At 40.1% G+C, this 22,491-nt stretch overlaps 1 protein-coding gene across 2 annotated transcripts in view; it reads left to right on the top strand.

Annotated features, from left to right (window-relative positions):
* ADCY8 (adenylate cyclase 8) overlaps positions 1-22,491 on the top strand; it is a 269,745-nt gene that overhangs the window by 132,931 nt on the left and 114,323 nt on the right. For both annotated transcript variants that reach the window (XM_023222984.2, XM_023222991.2), the window contains exons 6-7: positions 1,134-1,292; positions 6,925-7,195. In XM_023222984.2, the coding sequence (XP_023078752.1) occupies positions 1,134-1,292; positions 6,925-7,195 (430 nt within the window). The remainder of the gene's footprint in view (positions 1-1,133; positions 1,293-6,924; positions 7,196-22,491) is intronic.

The raw sequence follows: 22,491 nt of genomic DNA, 5'->3' as shown, positions 1-22,491 counted from the left end.
TTTCTTCAGAGCATCAATTTCTTTAAAAATCAGTTACTTTCTTGCTCATTCTTAAGTCATCATCTTGAGTTGGAAGAAATAAAATAAGCAAGTTTGTGGGGTTTTTCCAAATATATGCTAGAAGGAATATTAATGGCGACTCATTATCACAAAAATATCAGCAAATCTGGAACACTTGTCTTCTTGTGAAAGACAAATGAATAGCTCAACTTGAAGTCTGACAACTCTTTTAAGCATTTTGAGGTCAGATAATCATTGCATTTGGGGGGCAATGAAGGTTTTTCTACTAATTCTACTATAAAGTATTATATTCTACCATTTGATTTTCTGTATAAATGACATCATTTAATCATAAACTAAAATTGTTCAAAATACTCTGAAAGAAAGAATGCTCATGGCTACAGGAAATCATCCAATGGTAGAAATTCTTCTGTCTTCTCAAGATGCCTCCTCCATACTTACAGTCAGAGGATGACCAGACATGTACCCCCTAAGTTTTCAGTATCAATGTGTATATCAAATGTTAGTAAAGTTTTTCAAAATAAGTAACAAAAGCTGTGAATGGAAGTTCTAACATTTTATTCCTGCATCTCAATGGATGACCCAGCTCAACCCTGGGATGTAAACACTCTATTTCAGAGACCACAGCTCTAAGGAGTAGATCAGAAGAGAGTGATGGGGTAATGAGGTCACATTTGTGTTTAGAAGGAGCAACTGGAAACCATGACAGTATGGGCTGGAAAGAGGTGAGGCTGAGGCAGGGATCCCAGACTCAGGCATGATGGTGGTCTGAACTAAGTCACAGAAGAGCTAGAAAGAAGGAAACAGTTGACATTTTGGTTGGAAATGGAATGTGGAATGAAGTATGAAATCGATAATCTATCACAGGTTAATGTTGGGTAGAAAAAGATGCTGGTGGCATTCTCTGAGATAGAGGTTACATAGCAGGTTTTGGAGGGAGGTTTCAAAGAGCCCTTAAAAGTACAGATAAAAGGCTAAGGATGTTCAGAGACTCCTTCCAGTTATTAAAGAACCCAAGAAGCCTTCATGGAAGAGGAGACATTGAAAGCGCAGAGCCAAGGATGCCCACTCTGGTCTCACACATGTGTCTCTCCATTTACCTACGTCAACAGGTATGTGCGGTCAAGGACAAAACACGATGTTGACATGAGGATTGGAATCCACTCAGGCTCGGTGCTGTGTGGTGTTCTGGGACTAAGGAAGTGGCAGTTTGATGTCTGGTCTTGGGATGTGGACATTGCAAACAAACTCGAATCTGGAGGAATCCCCGGGTAAGATAAAGCAAAGTCCTTTTCATGCTTAATGGTTGTCATTTGCTCATTTTGTGACAGTGGGTTTCCTGTGTACAGAAATTCAGGGTTAGATCTAGGAAGCAATTATTTGGAAGGAGACCAGACATTGAAACATCATACAACTATTAGCTTCCAAAATCTAGTAAAATGCATCAGAGGCAACAAGGATATGGAATAACACTGAAGAGTTCAGGTCTATGCCCTGCACAGCATTGGTTCTTAGACTTGGCTGCACATTGGAATCTCCAAAGGAGCATTTAAAAAATACTAGTATCCAGGCCCTGTGCCAGTTTATTTAAAGCAGAATCTGTGCAGAATCTATTTTAAGGTCTTCAATGAATTCTAATGGGCCGGCAGGATTAAGGCCTACTGACTTTCCATGCATGACCTAGGACTCAGTGAGGAAATTCAGGCTCTTCCTTAGAAACTCAACTTTTCAAATTTGGCTGTCAAGATTGATTGACATAGGATCCCCAAAGGTGCTAGTGATCTGCAAAGGCCACCGCAACTAAGGTAAGTCTTGAAAAGTCGTATCAAGATTCTGTTTACACAGATTGGACCTAATAAGATCTCCAATATATGTGAGCCAGTGTGATTTTCTGCAGCCTCTCTTTCTTAAAGATGATGGATGGATGGATGGATGGATGGATGCATGGATGGATGGATGGAGATAGATAGATAGATGATAGATAAATTGATAGATGATTGATAGATAGATAGATAGATAGATAGATAGATAGATAGATAGATAGATAGAGACAGATAGTGTACTTCCACATATTCCTTTCCCTACTCCTAGACCTGCCCTTGGAGTCACAGATTTCTCTGGTATGTGCCATCATTTCTTGCAAATTATGTTTAATATCAAGTAATATGTTAACATGGGAGAAAAAGACAACAAGTGGTGGAATCAGAGTAACTAGGATTCCCACTCTGCCCCATGCTAAACTCTGTCATCTTCAGCAAGTTGTGTAAAGCATGCACAGCACCTGGCATGTGATCTTAGTGTGAACTTGGCTTGCATCACTCTACCTGTATGATCTCAGGTCAGTGCTTAACTTCTGAGTCTAACTTTCTTCACTGCAGGAAGAGAGATAATAATACTTAAGATTACCTCAGGCAATGTGTATGAAGCACTTTGTACACTGTGCAGGGACAGCCCCAGGTCAGTTACTATTCTTGTGGGGATCCTTCACTCTATGTGTTGTGTCATGGCTGTTTGTCAGACAGGTTTAGAATTGAGGAAGGCCTGATGTGTTACTGCTGGGTTTCTTAAATCTTTCCATTCTTTAGGATTTTCCCATAAGCAACTACCTGCTGAATTTAGACAAACAAGATAGCCAGTTCATCTGTGTTTCCAGGCCTGTATCTTAAAAGCATCACCAAATTGGGAATTGCCCATATACTCAATAGATTCCTTTTGCAAACCTTAGAATATGTTTTTGGGGTTTGTAAGACACTGCTTTGATATCTGAAAGCCAGTTTAGCTGCTGTTCTCAATAACATTAAGAAACAGAAGAGTGACCAAGTTTAAATCAGCACATCAACATGGAATACTATGAAGCCATAAAAAGGAATGACATCATGTCCTTTGCAGCAACATGGATGCAGCTGAAAGAAATTATCTTAAGCAAAATAATGCAGAAACAGAAAACCAAATACCACATGTTCTCACTTCTAAGTGGGAGCTAAACATTGAGTACATAGACGAGAATAGACACTGGGACATACTAGAGGGAGAAGGGAGAGAGTGGGTCAAGGGACGAGAAACTACCTGTTGGGTACTGTGTTAACTACCTGTGTGAGGGTTCCGTCTTACCCCAAACCTCAGCATCATGCAATATGCTTTGTAATAAGCCTGCACATATACTGCCCAATTCTAAAATAAAAGTTGAAAGAGAAGAGAAATGAATAAAATAACTTGTAAAAATAAACAGCGAAGTGACTGAGTTTAAATCATCTTTCACACCCTTATTTTTAATATCATGAGTCATGAGTCTGAACCGTGGGTTTACTACTTACCAGTTATGAAGCCTGGAAGATTGTGGCAAGTACTTCATGCCCTTCCCAGTTTCTTCACTGTGTTTGGACTGAAAACCTTATCAGCCTTAAAAATGCAGTTTTGAATGTGCTTGTGCTTAAAAAGCACTTGGTCTAGCCTTCAATACAGCATCCAGCTCTGCTTAGCCATGGGATGTTGTCAATGTGCAAAATGTAGGAACATCAAAACAGGACTCCAAACTCACCATGGTTTGATATTGTTTTGGTTTATATTTTTCTGCTTTTTTATTGTCTTCTTCTTTAACACCTCTGAACCTTGGGTTTCTAGAACAATGGTTCTCAAATTTCAACACTGGAATCACCCTAGGGCTTATTAAACCATAGCTTGCTGGGCCCCACCCGCAGAGTTTCTGGTTCAGTATGTCTGGCACGGAACTCAAGATGATGCTTTCTACCAGTTCCCGATAGAAACTGCTGACCTTAGTACCACACCATGAAGATCACCATTTTTGAGCTTGTGTTAAATGAGACAATGCATATAAAGTCCTTTGTTCTGTACTCAGTAAATATTAATGGTGGTTGTGGTGGTAGTAATTACCATATAATACAGTTCCAGGGTGGTAGAGAGACACTGAAAGTAAAAGTACTTATCTCAATCCAGCACTGCCACTAATACCTAATATGATTTGGGGCCAAATATATACTTATTACTACTGGGTCAGTTTCAGTATCTACAAAATGAGACAAAGAAATGTCTAATACCGGTTGTTTGAAGAACGGAAATGATATGAGATAATCCATGGGGCACACACTAATACCTTTGGCTACCAGATAACGTTTATGCAAAGCAAGAGTTACACAATTGTTAGATCTTAATTTAGTATCATGACTACTTTTATTATATCCTAGCATTAAAATTTATCAGAAAATGCCAAGTTTACTTGAAACTCAATATATGAGAATATTGCCTGAAAACTGACACATTTCCTTAGAAAGAAATGCAAGCTACAGAATCTCATCTACAAATGCCTTACCCCAAAGCTCAAGTTAGTAGCAAGGATGAAAAGAAACATATAAAACCCAGTTTCTACCAAAACATTTAGGTATATATTGATTAGCACTTCAGCAGACGAATCAGTGAAGGCAAGGATCTCTTTCACTAGTGAAAACATAATATTGAGTTAATACATGGAAGTATTTGTCCCCCTGCATACTGACAGCAGAATAATAAAAATGTAGAATCCAGAGAAAACGCTAAATGGGGTTGATATTAAACTTAATTATCTTAAAAGAAAATCAACCATGGTGCTTTAGAAAACCCTCCTACCAGGTTCATTTTGCCTAGGAGAAAAGATAAGCTTCCAGTCTTAACTTTGAGATTCATCTGAGAAAGCAGGCGAGGACTTCCATTTCATGGAAGGTCAAACGATCTGTTATTCTTCCAGGTCAATATTATTGAGTTCATATGTATTAACAAAATGCATCTTGGGAATATTTCGTATTTGTTCAGCACATTTCTCAAGAGAGTGAAAACATCTTTCACACACTTATTTTTAACATCTTACACTTGAAATCAATCAAGATATTTATGTGGAAGATGTAGAGAACATGCTTAAATTATCAGAAATGATTTGTTTTTGCTTTCTGTTTTTTCACATGTTCTTTGCAATGAACTATTCTCTCTGAAAGGAAGGATTTAGCAGAATGGGTTAGAAGGATGAGAGGGAGTAACAGAGCTAATGCTAAAAGTAAACTGCATTTTATTTAATTAATGAATTTATTTATTTTTTCTAAGACAGGGTCTCACTTTGTCGTCCAGGCTGGAGTGCAGTGGCATGATCTTGGCTCACTACAGCTTCAACTTTCTGGGGTCAAGCAATCCTCCCACCTCTGCCTCTCAAGTAGCTGGGAGTACAGGCATGCACCACCATGCCCAGCTAACTTTTGTATTTTTTTGTAGAGATAGTGTTTGTCATGTTGCCCAGGCTGGTCTCAAACTCCTGAGCTCCAGCAATTCACCCGTCTCGGCTTCCTCAGCATGAGCCACTACAATGCATTTTTAAAAGCCACTCTAAAATTTTTTAAAAAAACTTCTCTGTTTACTTGGATGTATTGTTCTTAGCATTACAAAAGCCAATCAAAATATTAAGCATCCTTTCATTCAAATGAATACTAAAGTAAACTTAGGAAAATGACTTTTGAGCTGAATTGGACAGTAGGAAATTGTTAGTAAGCATTAAATAGCACATTGAATCTGGAGAATTGCCAATTACTTGAATAGCTGGAGAGAGCGTAGGAGAGCTATATTAGAGGAGTGTCAGAAAATGAGCTTTGAAGTGACAGAGCCAGAGAATGAAAGCTTGGAGTCCTTATTCAGAAGGCCTGACAATAGTCTTCTGTAAGCCTCGAGGAGGCATGGAATACACAACAGTAATATGATGACAATGGCATTTCTTAGAATACTCTTAATAACTTACATATTTGCTTTTATAGCATATATATTGTACCATGCACTGTTTTGACTACCTTACACAAATCAAATCATGGAATAATCACAATGATCATCAGAGATAGGTGCTATTACGGTTCCCATATTATGGGTAAGAAAATGGACTGATGGAAAGGCTAAGTAATTTGCCCAAGATCTCTGAGCTGGCAAGTGGCAGAGCTGGGTTTGAATCCAGGAGATCTAGCAACAAAGTCCATGTTTGTAACCACCTTGCCTTGCTGGTCTACCCAGACCACATTATAACCCAATAAGTAGTCTGATTGACTTAGACAGTTATGAGGACAGAAAAACTCTTCCCCAGAAGAATTTACCATGTGAAATTTCCATGAATCAAGTTTGATCCTCAAGGCCCTGATGTCATATGTTATTATGCTAAAAAAGAAGCCTGAGTCATGAGCTACAGTGGCTGACAATTGTGCAGCCATGAGTCACTTCACTTGTGAGTGAGCCCAGTCAGCTGCCAGCCTGCACATGTCCACAGCTTTGTTCTTTGCTCCTTATAATATACATGTTATAGGGGAAATTGCACCCAAAGTGGTTTTCCCAAAGGACCCTCATTGCAGCCCTGTGGACTTATCAGAATCACCCTTGAGAAGAATATAGACAAGTTGGAGAAACAAGATACAAATACACGAAGACTGAAATGCTAGGACAGGTTCCAAGATGATGAAAGAACTGTTTTTGCTTGGTGATTTGGATAATAATTGCCACTGGGATTCAGAAACATTTGCAGCACTTGTTTTTCTGATATAATCAACACACTGAAAAAAAAAAAAATCACTGTTTTGTAAAGTTTGCTGGGATCAGGCTGACAATCATAAGAAAAGCCAAAAGATGTGCTTAGGTGTCACTCAGAAGGGCTGTATTTTATCAGAGGCAGCAGTGTCTCTTGGGGCGATGTCCATGATACTATGCTCATGAATTTATGCTTCTATTTTATTTTATTCTTTCTACTTTTTAGGAAGACAAGTATTGTCCTTGAGGACATGTCCTAATAATACCCATGTGTAACCCTGGTGTTGGCTTTGTACAGGACAAAAAATATATAGCCTTTGCAGGCAACATCAGGAGTGTGTAATGACCTATGCCTTCTACACACAGGAGGATTCACATTTCCAAAGCCACGCTGGACTGCCTCAACGGTGACTATAACGTGGAAGAGGGTCACGGTAAAGAGAGGAATGAATTCCTGAGGAAGCATAATATCGAGACTTATTTAATTAAGCAGCCTGAGGACAGCCTGCTGTCCTTGCCTGAAGATATCGTTAAGGAGTCAGTGAGCTCCTCAGACCGGAGAAACAGTGGGGCCACGTTCACTGAAGGATCCTGGAGCCCTGAGCTACCCTTTGATAATATCGTGGGGAAACAGAATGTAAGTCCTCTTTTCCTCCTTCTGCTTGGCCATGAATGCATGCTCGTGTGCATCTCCAATCCAGATGCCTCAGAGAAAACTGATTCATCTTTAACCTTTTCTCCAATGAGCACCATAATTGCAAATGATCAAACTATCTCTGTGTCTCCTCAGGACAGAATTAACCTCATATACAATTTCAGGAAATGCCAGAAATGCCAGAGGGTTTCTAACACCTTCTCTCTCTCTCTCTCTCTCTCTCTTTTTTTTTTTTTTTTTTTGTAACCTAGCTAAAAATAAATATTATGTGAAGCTGAATTGTAATTTTACCAAAAAATCACTCATGTTGGGAAAAATAAACCCTCTGTTATTAAACTAAAGGGGAGGGTCAAGTACATGAGAATGTCCCTTTTTCAGTAGCTGATCATCATCAGTTCTGCATCACCCTCTGAGATTCAAAATCAGGAGGGCACTGCTGATTTGGAAATAGGAAAGTAGCACCAAGTGATGGTCGGAGTCAGGGAGTTCAGTAGGAGCATGCAACTTCAAAGCTGCCCACATGATTCTATTTTTATATAACATGGATTTGCATCTTCTATGAAGGACAGAGCTACAAAGTCAGTACATAAGGAGTAGATCACCAATAACCAAAATTATTTTTAAATAATTTATTCAAATATTGAAATCACATTAAACCCAATGAGATGCTCAGACTCCAAGAGGCACTTAGACAACTGAGGCTGAGCCAGGTCAAGAACCAAGGTGGACACAGAGATTCTGTTCTCCCAGAATGCTTGCTCAGAGCTGTGGCAAAATTACCTGCTCTAATATGGATTTTCTCTTTTACCTCTTAGACACAGCACATTTAGTTGAATTCATATAAGTTCAATGGTGTGACTGTACTATATATTTTTAGAGAAAGAAATCAAGATAGCCAATATATAACACTTATCTAACAGCTATCTGACAGCTTCTGACAAGATCCTCAACCAAGCAGAAACTGAGAGTACCACGAAGTACCCAGCCAATAGTGTCTGGAGTTTTATGAAGACATATAAGGGTTAATTTTTAAATTCCATAGACCTGAACATTTCTCATTAACTTGTAGGTAAGAAAAATCTGTCTGCCTAAAAATTTTTTAAATGGAAAAGGTTAAAATGCTGACAGTCTCCCCTCTTTCTTCTGCATTTGAAAGTTTGATGGGGCACTCTGAGACTAGGCTATCTTTGGTTTCTTTCTGGATCTGTGAAGGAGGAACTATGAGAAAATGTGGGCCAGATTCCACTGGGAAAAGCTGCAGGTTGAATCTAGGCTTCATGCCTTGCAAGAGTTGACCCTTAGGTCTTTGACAGCTTTTTTATGAGTGTTTAATTTCACCCCAAAATTATTATGCTCACACAAGTCATAACTGATTGCAATACCTAGTTTCTTGCCATCTCTGAGTTGGTATGCATGGTACAGTTTGCTGTTTTATAAAATAATGGTGTTATATACTTCCTGGAGTGGGTGCATGACCAGCTGACAGTGCCTTCTCTGCTGCTTTTGCCTGTGGTTAGCTTGGGTCTGAATGCTGATTATTTAAAGATAAAGAAATGCATGCCTCATCCTGAATACCTCAGCATAAAGTTGTCTCTCAGTTTTAGTTTTTGTTTTGCCTTTTTTTATATTTTTGAGAAATCTCTCTCCAGTTAAACTGATTGTAGGAATTAAGATAATTCATTAATGTTCTAATCTGAATTATACATGAACTTGCTACTAATAACTGAGAGCCAAGAAGAGGGAGGTGGAGGTTCTTGGTTTTATTCTATAGTTGATTGATCTGGTTAAATTGTATAGGAGTCCTTGAAATATTTATTTGCTGATTTCCTAAAGATATTTCCTGATGCCACCAAATACCTATTATACAAGATGTCATTATTAGCTAGAGATTGTTATTCTTGTTTAATCATACTATGTATTTTTTATGATACCCAAGTTTTGCCTGGATGTAACCCATCTGTGCCGTCTTCAGCACGAATAATCTGAATTCATTTTGATGCCTTCAGACTGAAGAGCCAGTGAATATGTGCTGATATTCATGAATAACCACGTGCCACCAATAATATTTTGGAAATTACTGAGCCTATTAAAACAGTCACAAGTATTCAGTGTTTGTACTTATGCCTAACTCTAGAAGTCAGTGAGCCATATGTGCAATTCAGAGACATAATTTGTCCCTGGAAGAGATCAAGACTGGTCTGGCTGAGCCTATGCTGTGCCAAAACACCCAGTCAATTTCACGGAAGCCCCGACCATCTGAGTGTTTGCATAACACAGATAAAGCATACTAATGCTTCACTGGGGGTATTCCAGCTAATTTGGCCAGATGTTTTGGCTTCTATTCATTCATAATGTGTGCTTAGAAATATGCTTAATGGCATCAAATTGCTGTGTCATATTCTGTGCTATGTAGACAGCAGATGTTCAGATAGTTACATCCTCATGTATTCATTCATTCAATAAGGATTAATTGAGCATCTATTACAAGCCAACTACTGCTAGTTAAAAAAAAAAAAAAAAAAAAAAAAGAGGAGGGCTGGGGAAAAAAATCACTTTAGAGACAAAGTCAGCCAGTAGTTGATATTCTTAATGAAGATAGAAATTATATCCATTTCACTTACCACAATTTAGCCCACAATTAGAACAATACCTGGTAAATCACAGGGCTTGATTAAAGTTTGTTGAATGAGTGAATTAAATGATAGATACAGGTAGTGAGGGAGAGGAACCAGTCAAGTTTGAATTCTAGATATTTTGCTTGGGTGACTGCGTGAATGATAGAACTTCCAACTAAAATAAGCAATACTGGAATAGGAGATTGTGTGAGGAAGACTAGGAATTCTCTTTGGGACACGTTGAGCTTGAGGTGTCTGGGGAAAATCCAGGGAGAGTGATCACGCATTTCTGAAACTCAGGCATAAAAGAACTGTGCAAAAGATGTGAAATTGGTATTCATAGTCACGAGAATTTTGGTGTTAGTAGAAGACATGGCAGTGAAAGAGATCGCTGTTAAGAATCAGTAAAATTAAGGAACAAGAAGACACAAGCAGACCTTGAGGAACGCAAGTTGGAAGGTGAAAGAGAGTCAGTATTCCTTGGCAGAGACAGAGAAGAAGCAGTCAAAGTGGTCAGAAGAGAACTAGGGAATGTGGTGTCATAGAAGCCTAGAGAGTATGGCATTTTGAGAAGGAAAGGGCCATCAGCAAAGTCCATTGGAGACAAGAGGCCCAGAAAAATGAAGACTGAAAGCTGCCTATTGGAACTGGATTGAAGGACATCATTGGCAAGAGGCAGATCTGGTGAGATGGTAGAGTCAGAAGCCAGGTCATCATAATTGGTAAGCGGTGGCTCTGGGTTTCCAAGAACTCCAGTTCCACCCCTGTTCCCTTCCCTCTACCCATTCCAGTAGTTTGCAGATAGCTTGGGGAAGCAATGAAAATCACCAGTCATTATCTCTGGCCCCTTATGTGAGTCTTCCAGTTTCTGTCTGCCTGATCATATTCCCTTGGTTTTGATGCTGTGTCTTCTCTGCCCCTGTATCTGTACACGTTTGGGTTAAAATTGTTGGTTTGACCGCGTTCTGGTATCCAAGTTTTGCTCTTGGACATCCTGAGCACCCATGCCCTTTTACATCCCTGCCCCCTGACAGGTGCAGATGCTCTGCCTCTTAATTTGATGCCTTGGTTTCCTGAACCCTAACTCAGATCCCAGTGAGACTCCCCATGCCTTGAGTTTCCAGGTGAAATGAAAGAAAACTAGAAGGCAAGAAGTTTATGATCACAGGTGGACTATTGGAACTTAAGATTTTAAAAGTAGAAGGAGATGGTTGAAGTAGATCAAGAGTGAAAAATTTCACATCTGGGTGAGAATATCCAGGAAATTCAAGGCTAGATTATTAAATGAGTTATCAACATGGACATTAAATCTCTTAGTGTAAAGACAACATTGGAAATGAAAGGAAGACAAGAACAGGATCTTTATCATAAAGGTTATATTTTCCTTTATGTTTATGTTTATATTGCTCGGAGTAAAATCTATATCTGGGCTTGAGCTGTTGTTCCTTCTGTTATTTAACAGATACTCAAGTGTACTATGTTGTTCCTTCTGTTATTTAACAGATACTCAAGTGTACTACATACTGAGGATCCAGTAATGAATCCCTGTCCTCCAGGAGCTTATATTTCTCTTTTCTTTTCTTCTTTTTTTTTTCTTTTTTTGAGACGGAATTTCACTCTGTCGCCCAGGCTGGAGTGCAATGGCACAGTCTCAGCTCACTGCAACCTCCACCTCCCAGGTTCAAGCGATTCTCCCGACTCAGCCTCTTAAGTAGCTGAGATTACAGGCGCGTGCCAGCACTCCTGGCTAATTTTGGTATTTTTAGTAGAGATGGGATTTCACTATGTTGGCCAGGCTGGTCACGAACTCCTGACCTCAAATGATCCATTTGCCTTGGACTCCTAAAGTTCTGGGATTACAGGCTTGAGCCACTGCACTGGGCCCGGGAGTTTACATTTCAAAGGAGTGAGGAATGCAGACAATTAATCAAAACATATAAGTGTAATGAAGGAAATAGAGAGATATGACCAGGGAATATATAGAATATAGAAGGGATTGTTAAATCTCTCTAAAGGTTTAATACAAGTGCTAAAAGGACTCTCATGCAAATAAGCAGGAAAAGAGCATTCTAAACAGAGGAAAAGCAGTACAGACACCGTGAGGTAGAAAAGAGTTTAGTGTGTTAGAACAGCAAAAAGGCCCAAGTATCTAGAGCATAATGAGCAGGGAAAAGGGGTAACAGATGGAGCTGAAGGGGCTGGGACCTCCATCCTGCAAGCCTTGTTGATGGATTTTATTCCAGGAGAAGTGAAAGAAAGGTTATAAGCGGGGCAGTGACGTGATCTCAATTAGATTTTTAAGGGATCACTTTGGCTGCCTGTGAAGAATGGACTGTCAGGGCAAGAGTAGACTTAGAAGAAAAAAAGAAAAATCCATCTTAGACTTCAGATTTTCAAGACAATACCAAAGGTTCTTATGTAGCTATAAAATGTGTTGTGTGAAGGATATTAATCATTTTAACTGAATTTTTATAACAAGTGATATGCCAAGAGAACTGAGGCTACTCTTTTAGAAGTGAGGCCCCTTTTCAGAGCCTAGAATTTGTTTCCATATGTTGTGGAATCATCTTCATCCCATCCATCCCTTTCACATGTATTACGGCCCGAGAATCCAGCCATGTTTCTGTTACTCCGCTAGGTCTTTTAAAAGAGTCACATGGAGAAAAGTACACAACTGGTACCTCCATTGTATATTTTAGTCATTTCTACACAATAGACTGATTTGAGGCATTTTTGTTATCTTGAAATTAATGTGTTTCCAGTGAGGATTATAAACACAGATGGAATGTCTATCTCCATGTAACAAATGGAAAGCAAACACACTTCATTGCCCCGAATATAGATAAACTTCCACAAGGTCACCAACACTGACAGGAGTAGAGAGCTTTGGGACAGGTAGCATGTCGGGAGTGGTGTGCACATGTTTTTCCACTTAATTCTCACACCAGCCTTACAGGGTAAGTGTGATGTGCCTACTTCACAAATGGGAAAACTGGGATTCAGAGAAAATTGATTAATTCCCTGAAGGACACATTGCAGGTAAATAACAGAGATGGAATTAGAGTCCCATATATCTGACTCTAAAAGCCCCATGCTTTCCATCAGTTCACACTGCTTCCCTCTTTGTGGCCTGAAGATATATGCTGGGTGTCACCTTCTACCTTGTTTTCAGGTCATCTGTCAGTCTCAGAAGGTGAGTGAGTATTTGTGCGTGTTGTGCGTGTAGTGTGTGTGAATATGTGTGTGATGATGTGGTGTGTATGTGTTTATGTACACGGTGTGTATATGTGTAGTGTGCATGTATATGTGTGTGGTATGTATGTGGTGTATGTGTGTGTTTACATGTGTATGTTTTATGTACATTGCTGTGTATGTGGTGTGATATATGTATATATTTGTGGTATGGGGTATGTGTGTGATATGTGTGTATATGTGTATGTATGTGTGGTATGTATGCACATATTGTATATGTATGTGATGTATGTGTGTGATGTTTGTATGTGTGTATGATGTGGGGTGTGTGGATGTGAGTTGTGTGTATATGTGTGTGTGATGTGTATAGGTGTGGAGTGTGTATATACATGTGTAAAGCTCTCTACTCCTATCACTGTTGGTGACCTTGTGGATGTTTATCTATATTCCAGGCAATGAAAAGTATTTGCTTTCCACGTGCGGCTGTGTGTGTTGTGTGCAAGAATATGTCTGTGTGTGGTAGGCATGTAGTGTGTGGTGTATGTATGTGTATGTGTATGTACGTATGGTGTGTGTGTATATGTATGATATATATGTGATATATGTGCATGTGTGTATGTGTGTGATGTGTGTATATGTGTATTTGTGTGATGTGGTGTGTGGTGTGTGTGTGTGGTGTGTGTGTAGTGTGTATATATGCGTGCATGGTGTGTATGTATATGTGTATGTATGTGTGGTGTGGTGTGTGTGTAGTGTGTATATATGCATGTGTGGTGTGTATGTGTATGTATGTGTGGTGTGTGTGTAGTATGTGGGTGTGGTGTGTATGTATATGTATATGTATGTGTGGGGTGGTGTGTGTAGTGTGTATATATGTGTGTGGTGTGTATGTATATGTGTATGTATGTGTGGTGTGGTGTGTGTGTGGTATGTATATGTGCATGTATGTGTGGGGTGGTGTGTGTGTAGTGTGTATATATGTGTGTGTGTGGTGTGTGTATGTGTATGTATGTGTGAGGTGTGTATGTTTGTGTGGGGTGTGTATGTGTATGTACATGTATTCACCCTCTCATATATATGGGTCTCATATATTTGAGTTACTCACCAGAGTGATTTAGAAATTTTATATGAAAGCATCAGGGAATGACCAGATTCTGCTCCAGCTAAATTTTGGAAATCCTATCCAACCAAGAAGGATCTAATTGCATGAGTGTCCTGGCATGATGATTGTTTGCCTGGAAAAAGGCAACACTAGGCAGCCTCTCACATGTGCCTAGTAGTAAAGCAAACAAACAACCATTTGACTTGGTCCCACTTGAGTTGGCAGGTGTTGAGACCAGAAGAAAAGGAAATGTGAAGAGAGTGGGGGCTGGCTGGGCTGGCGAGCGTGGTCAAAGAATATATTTAGGTCACTATATCTTCACCAATTCCAGCTGGGACTTTTCTTAGATCCTGTTCTCTGTATTTATTAGAAGAAAAGGAAGAATTCTCGTCTGATCACCGTCCTGATTAAGACCTCCTTGTGGATCCAATGCTGAGCCTCAGGCTCCTCAGAGTGAACTGGTTAATTCTGTAGGCTGTGAGTCTTGTGATCTTTGAGTAAATCTCTGCAGGATTCAAAATTTGCACATATGATAGTGGAAGGGCCTGAAGAGAAACTGAGCAGAACTGAGTTGGAGCCAGATTTGTCCAGTTGCTATTAAGAGACCTTGGACAACCACTTCTCCCCTCCAAGGCTCGGTGTCTTCATTTAAACAATAGGAAAACTGGACTGGATGATCCATCAATTCCTTTCAGCTCTGACATTGCCCTATTCAATTTCCTTACCTCAGACACAGGCTGCGAGACTGTGGCCATACTGGTGAGCCACATACACTTCAGAATTCTACCATCCATAAATAACTTACCAGGAAGCCATGGGGACATCCACTGTTTACAGTTATCTTACTGTCGGATAACAGTTATGCTTATCCTGGTGAACTGTCTTAAAACATGAATACCAAATTCAGCAACAGGAGTTAAACAAAAAAAAAATTAAAAAGTATTTGAGGTAAAATCTTACCTAACTAGGGAATGAAATTTACCCTTTTCTCTAAGCATCTCGGATAACTGAGTTATGATTTTATGTAGATAAACACCCAAACATCATTACAGACATCATCACACTTTGCCTGCTTTCAAGGTCCTGTTTTCACTATGGTCTTTATGTTCTCTTATTGAGTGATACTATTCCCTGGGATTTGATTTCTTTCCTTCTTGTTTCTCCCCCTAAATGGTGGGTTCAAACTAAGTGGCAGGCCCCTTTTTTTGTGAATATGAAGACATGCGAAAAAATGCACTCTTTAAATTCAAACTCATTTTACTTTTATCATTCAGCTTGAGAAAGGCAATCCTATCAAGATGCTTATTTGTTCATTCATTCATTCAGACATGCATTTATCAACAGCTTGCTGAGAAACCCCAGTAAAGTTCTAGGCTCTGGGGATAGAGAAACGAAGGTGGGGCAAGCACTCCAGAGCTTAGTTTGGTGGTGCTACTAAGAGGTCAGCAGGCTCGCTGTGAACATTGTTACAATTATTGCAGAACAGAGTAGTAGATGAGGGAAAATTGATCTGAGTTAATCAGGAAATACCTTAAGCTGAGATCTACAGGCAAGTGGGAATTAAGCCAAGAATGAGGGAACAAGGCCTTAGAACGAGGCCGGGTGCAGTGGCTCAAGCCTGTAATCCCAGCACTTTGGGAGGCCAAGACGGGTGGATCACGAGGTCAGGAGATCGAGACCATCCTGGCTAACACGGTGAAAACCCGTCTCTACTAAAAATACAAAAAAACTAGCCGGGCAAGGTGGCGGGCGCGTGTAGTCCCAGCTACTCAGGAGGCTGAGGCAGGAGAATGGCGTAAACTGGGAGGCGGAGCTTGCAGTGAGCTGAGATCCGGCCACTCCACTCCAGCTTGGGCGACAGAGCGAGACTCCGTCTCAAAAAAAAAAAAAAAAAAAAAAACCTTGGAACGAGAGAAAAAGCAAGTCCACCATCTCAGCCTGGGTTTCTTTGCTCAAGACCAAAGCACAGACTTTTCTTTCCCTACAGGGAATTCCGACCTGAAATTCCTGAAATTCCTCCCCCTAAGAACACCTGAAATACTGAATCTTGATCTTTAGAAAGGTGTGTTTTCAGAGGTAACTACTTCTGTGATAAGTTACAGGATATCTAATTGTTCATATTCAATACAAATATGCAGAGAATCACAGGCATATTTTTCCCTACAGGTAATTTTTTTAACATCAGATTACGTTTTGATGTTTATTAGATAAGACATTTGCAGACTTAGGGTCAAGAACAAGGAAAGCGTTGGAAATTTTCCTGAAGTCAAGCAGCATTCTTCCGGTAACATGGCTTTTTCTGACAATAAAACTCCCCAGGCTGTCCTTAGCCCTGACTCTGAGGATAGCTGCTGAGTTCAGCCAGGGAGAATCATTAGTGGGATCTGGTTTTTCATTCTGTTTCAAAAGACAAGTGCATTTGAAGCCTTCCAGAGAACACTGAATGGATTAAGTAGGCAATTTGATCCATTTGCTTTGACTCATTATCCTTCCTTTCTCTGAAGTTCCGGGGGGTAGACTAAGGTAGAAGAGATAAAGGTAGAGATAGGATTGAGGCTTATGTAGAAGCACAGACTTGAAAAATATACATGTAGGTTGTCAAGCACACATCATGCAGCCACAGTTACTCCCATGGCTGATAACCTGCTAAAACTTTTCTAAACAAGCGAATTGGACTCTTATTTTATGAGATATTGAGATGTTGTATGGGGAGTCATAAAACTGTCAGCTAACAAGAACTAATAAATGTATAGCACTTTAAACATGTGAAGGTGAAAATGTATGATATTTTAAATATGAGAAGATAGGTAGGAAGAGAAAAAGCAGAAATCTGGATTCTTTTCCCCTGACTTATTTCCTCAATTTGAAAACAAAGAAGTGGGATTTATTTTCTGTCAGTCTTGGTGTTCACTTTGCCAAGGACTGGGCTCAGATTCTTCAGTGTAAAATGTCTTCATTGAGCTAGACCAGGATTGCTCTCATCTCTTTGCCACCAAGTATAACTTTTATTGTTTGACACCGTGCAGTTCATATCGAGGAAGATTTTTCTTTCCAAGCAAAATTGCATTTGATGTGAGTGAATTTTTATTCCCATTTTTCAAGTAATTTTATATGTGCCCTGATCCACCAGTTTTCCTGCTCTACACAAACACCTGGGTCTCCCCACTCTAAGGTGACTGAATTCTAGCCAGAGAAAAGATAACTGCTATTTTTGTTGGCCTGAACAGCCTCATCCTGGTTACTTATATATGTACTTATTTTTACCTCACCTTGTGTCAAAAGAGATTTACAGTAGCTTATCTTCAGTAAGCATACAGTATGGATGGAAGTTTTTGCAAGGTCCTCTTCTGTCTCAAGGATTCCCAAACTACTGTTGTGAATTTCAGGTTATGCACCACTAGATTTGGCAGTGTCTCTTCCTACTCTGTGACTTTTTTTTTCTTTCTTGATACAGAGTCTCGCTTTTTAGCCCAGGCTGGACTGCAGTGGCGTTATCTCGGCTCACTGCAAGCTCCGCCTCCTGGGTTCACGCCATTCTCCTGTCTCAGCCTCCGGAGTAGCTGGGACTACAGGCGCCTGCCACCACGCTGGGCTAATTTTTTGTACTTTTAGTAGAGACGGGTTTTCACTGTGTTAGCCAGGATGGTCTCGATCCTCCTGACCTCGTGATCTACCCACCTCGGCCTCCCAAACTCCTGGGATTACAGGTGTGAGCCACCGCGCCTGGCCCCCACTCTGTTGACTTTTATGTTACCTTTGGTCCCCTAAAGAATCATGTCACACTGTGAGATAGTAAGGACTTTGGATACATTGTATGCAGTATCACCCACTCTGGACTTCAGGTCTTGGGAAAACTTAAACACAGGACCACTCATAAGTGATAACCCGGAAATGAACACTCGGGATAATAAAAAGCCAGAAAAGCTAAACGAATTACACCATTCTTATAGAAGTGCGTGTGTTGGGAAGGTTAGGGTAAAAGGAAGCAGAAGTCACAACTCCAAAGATGTAGCAATGTAGCTCTAACGCGTAGATGGCTTCTTCTTTTCCCGGTTTTGCCCTGACACAGCTGGTGAAAAGTAAGAGATGTTGGATTCTTGAAGGTCAGTAATTTGTTGCTCCACTGGAACTAAATTAAGGAAAGCTTCAATAACCACACTTGATTAGTAAATTGTATAAGAGGGGTCTGAAAAAACTCATACTGAGAAATTTAAAACACCAAACGTGAGCAATTTATCAGCAACCCAAGGTATAAGTTTTTCATCTGCCTAAATTAAAAGTTACTTCTGAACCTTCAAAGCTAAAAGTGTAAATAATTCTATTTCAATTTTCCCAAAATTTCTATTAAGAAAACACAACCACAAACACACACACACATAAACATGCACACCCACACACACACATAAACATGCACACCCACACACACACACCCCTTCTTTTCCCCATGGCAATGACACTTCTAAAAAAATCCACATCTTTGTTGTTCACAAGAAAATAGAGTAATGTAGGTCTGGATATATGTTTGTTTATCCATTTCCTGAGCTAAAATTCTCCAGTTGCCAACTCTAGGTCATTCAGTCAACGGGATAGTGGTCATCTCACCAACCACAGCCAATGACATTTCAACCCAGCTAATGCAGTGCTAGGAGATATTTCAATTCACACCTACCCTGTGGCCCTATGAACAAACCACTGATGTTTCCGTTTCTCTCTCGCCTACTTATGAGTCCCATGTGAATCCTGGCAGAAATCTTGCCTCTATTCCTAGATCATACCTTATCCCAGCACTTATACCATCCCTAATCCCGAGATGAAGTCTGTTCTGGAGTTTGCATATCTGTTCCACACATTACTACAGATGTGATACTTTAAAAGCTAAAAATTCAATTCAATTGACAATTTGCCTCAAATCGTGTGGCGTCAAAGTGGTCAGATCTAAATGAGTGTGCCAAGTTCTGTTTCCTCCAATTCTGCAGAAGTTTAACAACATTTTTTGATTAAAAAAATGATCCAAGTGTGTAATGTCTCAGTCATAATCACATTTCCCAAACTGAGATGAGAATCTTCTTTTTAAGGAACACAAAGAATGCTATCAGAGGCAAGCGTCTAGGATTAGCTAATAGGCTGGTGGAATAGAGTCAGGCAAGCTTCTCAGGCAGGAGGGAATCATTGTCAGACCCCACTTGACCCAAGTTAACCTGGCTGGAGTCCTTAGGCCAAGTCTAAGGGAGAAAATCCAGAATGTTGGTAACTCCCTCTGTGAGGTCTGAGTCTTCTTATCCTGTGAGCTCTGTCCAATCACCTGGAATTGTGGCTGAGCCTGGAGACAAGCCACAGCTGACCACTTGCCCACATCACATCTCAAGAGAACCAGGAGAGTACATCTGTGTCTAAAGCCATGACCCAGAAGTAGATTGAACTGAAGCAAGAAGCGAGGCATGTAATGTCAGGCAAAGCACACCAGGAAGACAACCTAGCATTGTGCTTGAATATCCTGGGACCTAAACTCCCAAATGAGTAAACTGTTTTCATGCTCCAGTTTGCCAATATTATTTGAAAAGCCAAGAGTGAGGTTGTGGGGTTCAAACGATTAGCAAATGAGTAAGTGCCTACTGTGGTATCAGCCAGAGCTAGGGGCTCCTCCCCTGCCATTGTTTTATTTTCTTCATTCATAGACTGAAATTTCAGGACACCAAGGAACAAAAGTCAATCAAAGGATTTCACAGATTCCTTCATCCCTATCAAAGTTAGCATCCAGGCAATGGTTGGAAACTCCCAATTCTGCCTAAAGATGGGAAGCAACAATTTCCCAAATGGCCTGAGCCCCAGACTGACATCGTTTACTCATAACTGGGAAATCAGACAACAGAGGGGTGCTGAAATACTACAGTAGGCTTATTAGAAATGTCTAGGCTAATATTTCAACAGAATGGACATTCTGACCCTTGTTATATCGTTTCCTGGAGCAGAAGCTATGAGACTATTATGAAAATTACTTAAACCGCTTTCCAAAGCAGAATCCCACAGACCTCCTCCCACAATAAGATCTCGTTAAACATTCATTTGCTTTTCTTGGAAAGCAGATTACAGTGACATAAATATTCAAAACATAAAAGGAAAAGTAAGCATGATTTCTAACTAAAAAAGCATCAAACAGATCATTGGGTTGTACCGTTTCATTTTCTCTTAGTATAGACAGGAAAAGTTGCAACAATCTTAACTAACATACCTTGCTTATGGGAAATGGTCCTATTCACTAGCACCTCCACTCCCATAAGAAGGAAAACTTGTTATAAGACAGGGTCTTGGAGATCTCATGTGGATGTTTTATCAAGGGCTCCCCAAGTCAGTGTTTACTCAAATACCACTTAGCACTTTCTTACTAGGAAAATATTTCATCTCACATCTCCCCATTCCCAGATTTGAGGGAAAAAAATTGTGCCATTTTCAAATATAACAAGCATTCTCCTGAGGTCCTCAAATGCAAACCATTGTAGACTAGATCACCTTGAAGCTTTCCCAAGGTATAACCTTTCTTTAGAATAAATGATAAATATTTAAGATGATGGATATATTAACTAGGTTAATCCAATCATTGTACAACATATTCATATATCATATCACAATGTACCACATAATTGTATATTATTATAATTTGTCAAAAAAAGAACACAAAATAACTCTTTTTAAAGTAGAAGGCTTCTCTTCCAGGGGTTGGGCTGGCATTTTATCGAACAGTAGAGAAAGAATTCCTGTAATGTGTACTGTTGGGGTACTCTTACTCAGACTCACTGTTTTTCCTGTATCTTGTAGGACATAGGAAGTTCATAAGAACTAAAAGGTGGAATCTCTGCCTTTTCCATAACCCAAAGGCTGCAGGTAGCCAGTTTAAAACAGAGGTACAGAAGCTTCCAAGTTAGGCACAGAAACATGCTGCCACGGGGGTAATGGAAGCGTGCTCCAGGAATAGGTTGGGGAAGCTATTGGCCCTACCTATTTCTGAATGCAGATTCCAGCCTGAAACTGAAAACAAGCAGAGTCTTTGGGAAAGGTTAAGACATCTCAGCATGAAAGACAGAAGCTGCACAGCCGTGCCTTGAGATTGCTGAGCTTGACATTCTCTCTAGGTCTTTCCCATATCAGCAATGAGTTGGCCCACTCTGTGAGACCTCAGTCACAACTACTAGAGCTAAATCTGAAGACTACCACATGTGCCTTGTCAGGGAGCTAATAAGGAATAAAGTGCTTTCACTAATGACCTTAACCTCCTTCCACCAACTGGCTGATGGAGAACACACAAACTGAAGTTAGCCCAGGTGCTGGTCCCAGAAAAGGCTCACGGTTACCACTTGCCAGCCTGTGGTCTCTGGTGCGCTCCAGCAGCCAGCACTGGCAGGTAGTAATGGGAGTGACATTCTCTGGATTCCAAAAGTCTGAATAAAACCTCACATTGGCAAGCATCATTAGGCTGCCTTTAAAGGTCCTTGCTCTTGCTGGAATATTAACTGCATTGGTAGTGCCTTTTATCTCATGCTGAGAAAAACTAGGCATTTGATCTAATCGCAGGAAAATAAACTACTTCTTATTTAATACAGTTTGGTAAACAGAATCTTTCCAAAATTTGAAGTCCATTTGGGAGAGAACAGGAAAAAACTAAAGGGACTTTTGCAGCCAAAGACCAGAAACACTGCCCTGGGGACAATCTTCCTCTAGAGGCACTCGGCCTTTCACCTATCCACTCATTCATTCCTTCCTTTCATATACACTTGTTATGAACCTAGCAAATATACCAGGGACTGGAGACTCAGTTATAGATAAAACACAGTGCCTGGCCTCAAGGAGATCATAGTCTAGAGAAACAATCACCTAATTAGGCAATTACAATGAATCATAGTAATTGTGATAAGGACAATTGCAGCCTCAGAGTAGGCTTCCTGGAGGAGGTGATGTCTATTTGTTTTTTAAAGTAGCAGTAGGATACATGCCTAGATGCTACATGTTTCAATGTATAATATGAGTAATTACTTAATAGGTCAGATTACGTCAGGTGCCCAGACTCCACCACAAGGTCAGATACCACATGCGTTGGGTCTGGTACTCTGTGAAGTAGTCCCCACATGGCGTGGACAAACTAAGAATTGTGCAATATGTAGAAACTATGTCACCTACGGAACAATTGGGGAAATAAATTTCATGTGCCCGGTGAAGAAAGCTAAGGACACTGGAAAGCAGCCACATGGAGGGAGATGGATATAGACCTTGTTCAGAGATCAGAAACAGGACCAGTGTGTGGAAATTGTGAATAATAGCAGGGAAGAACTTTAAAGCACTGTTTCCCAAACAGCATTCCATGAAACATATAGAGGCAA

This window comes from Piliocolobus tephrosceles, chromosome 7, assembly GCF_002776525.5.
Source record: "Piliocolobus tephrosceles isolate RC106 chromosome 7, ASM277652v3, whole genome shotgun sequence".
NCBI lineage: Eukaryota > Metazoa > Chordata > Mammalia > Primates > Cercopithecidae > Piliocolobus > Piliocolobus tephrosceles.
Note: the sequence above shows the minus strand (reverse complement) of the source record. Positions and strands in the feature narration are given on the sequence as shown.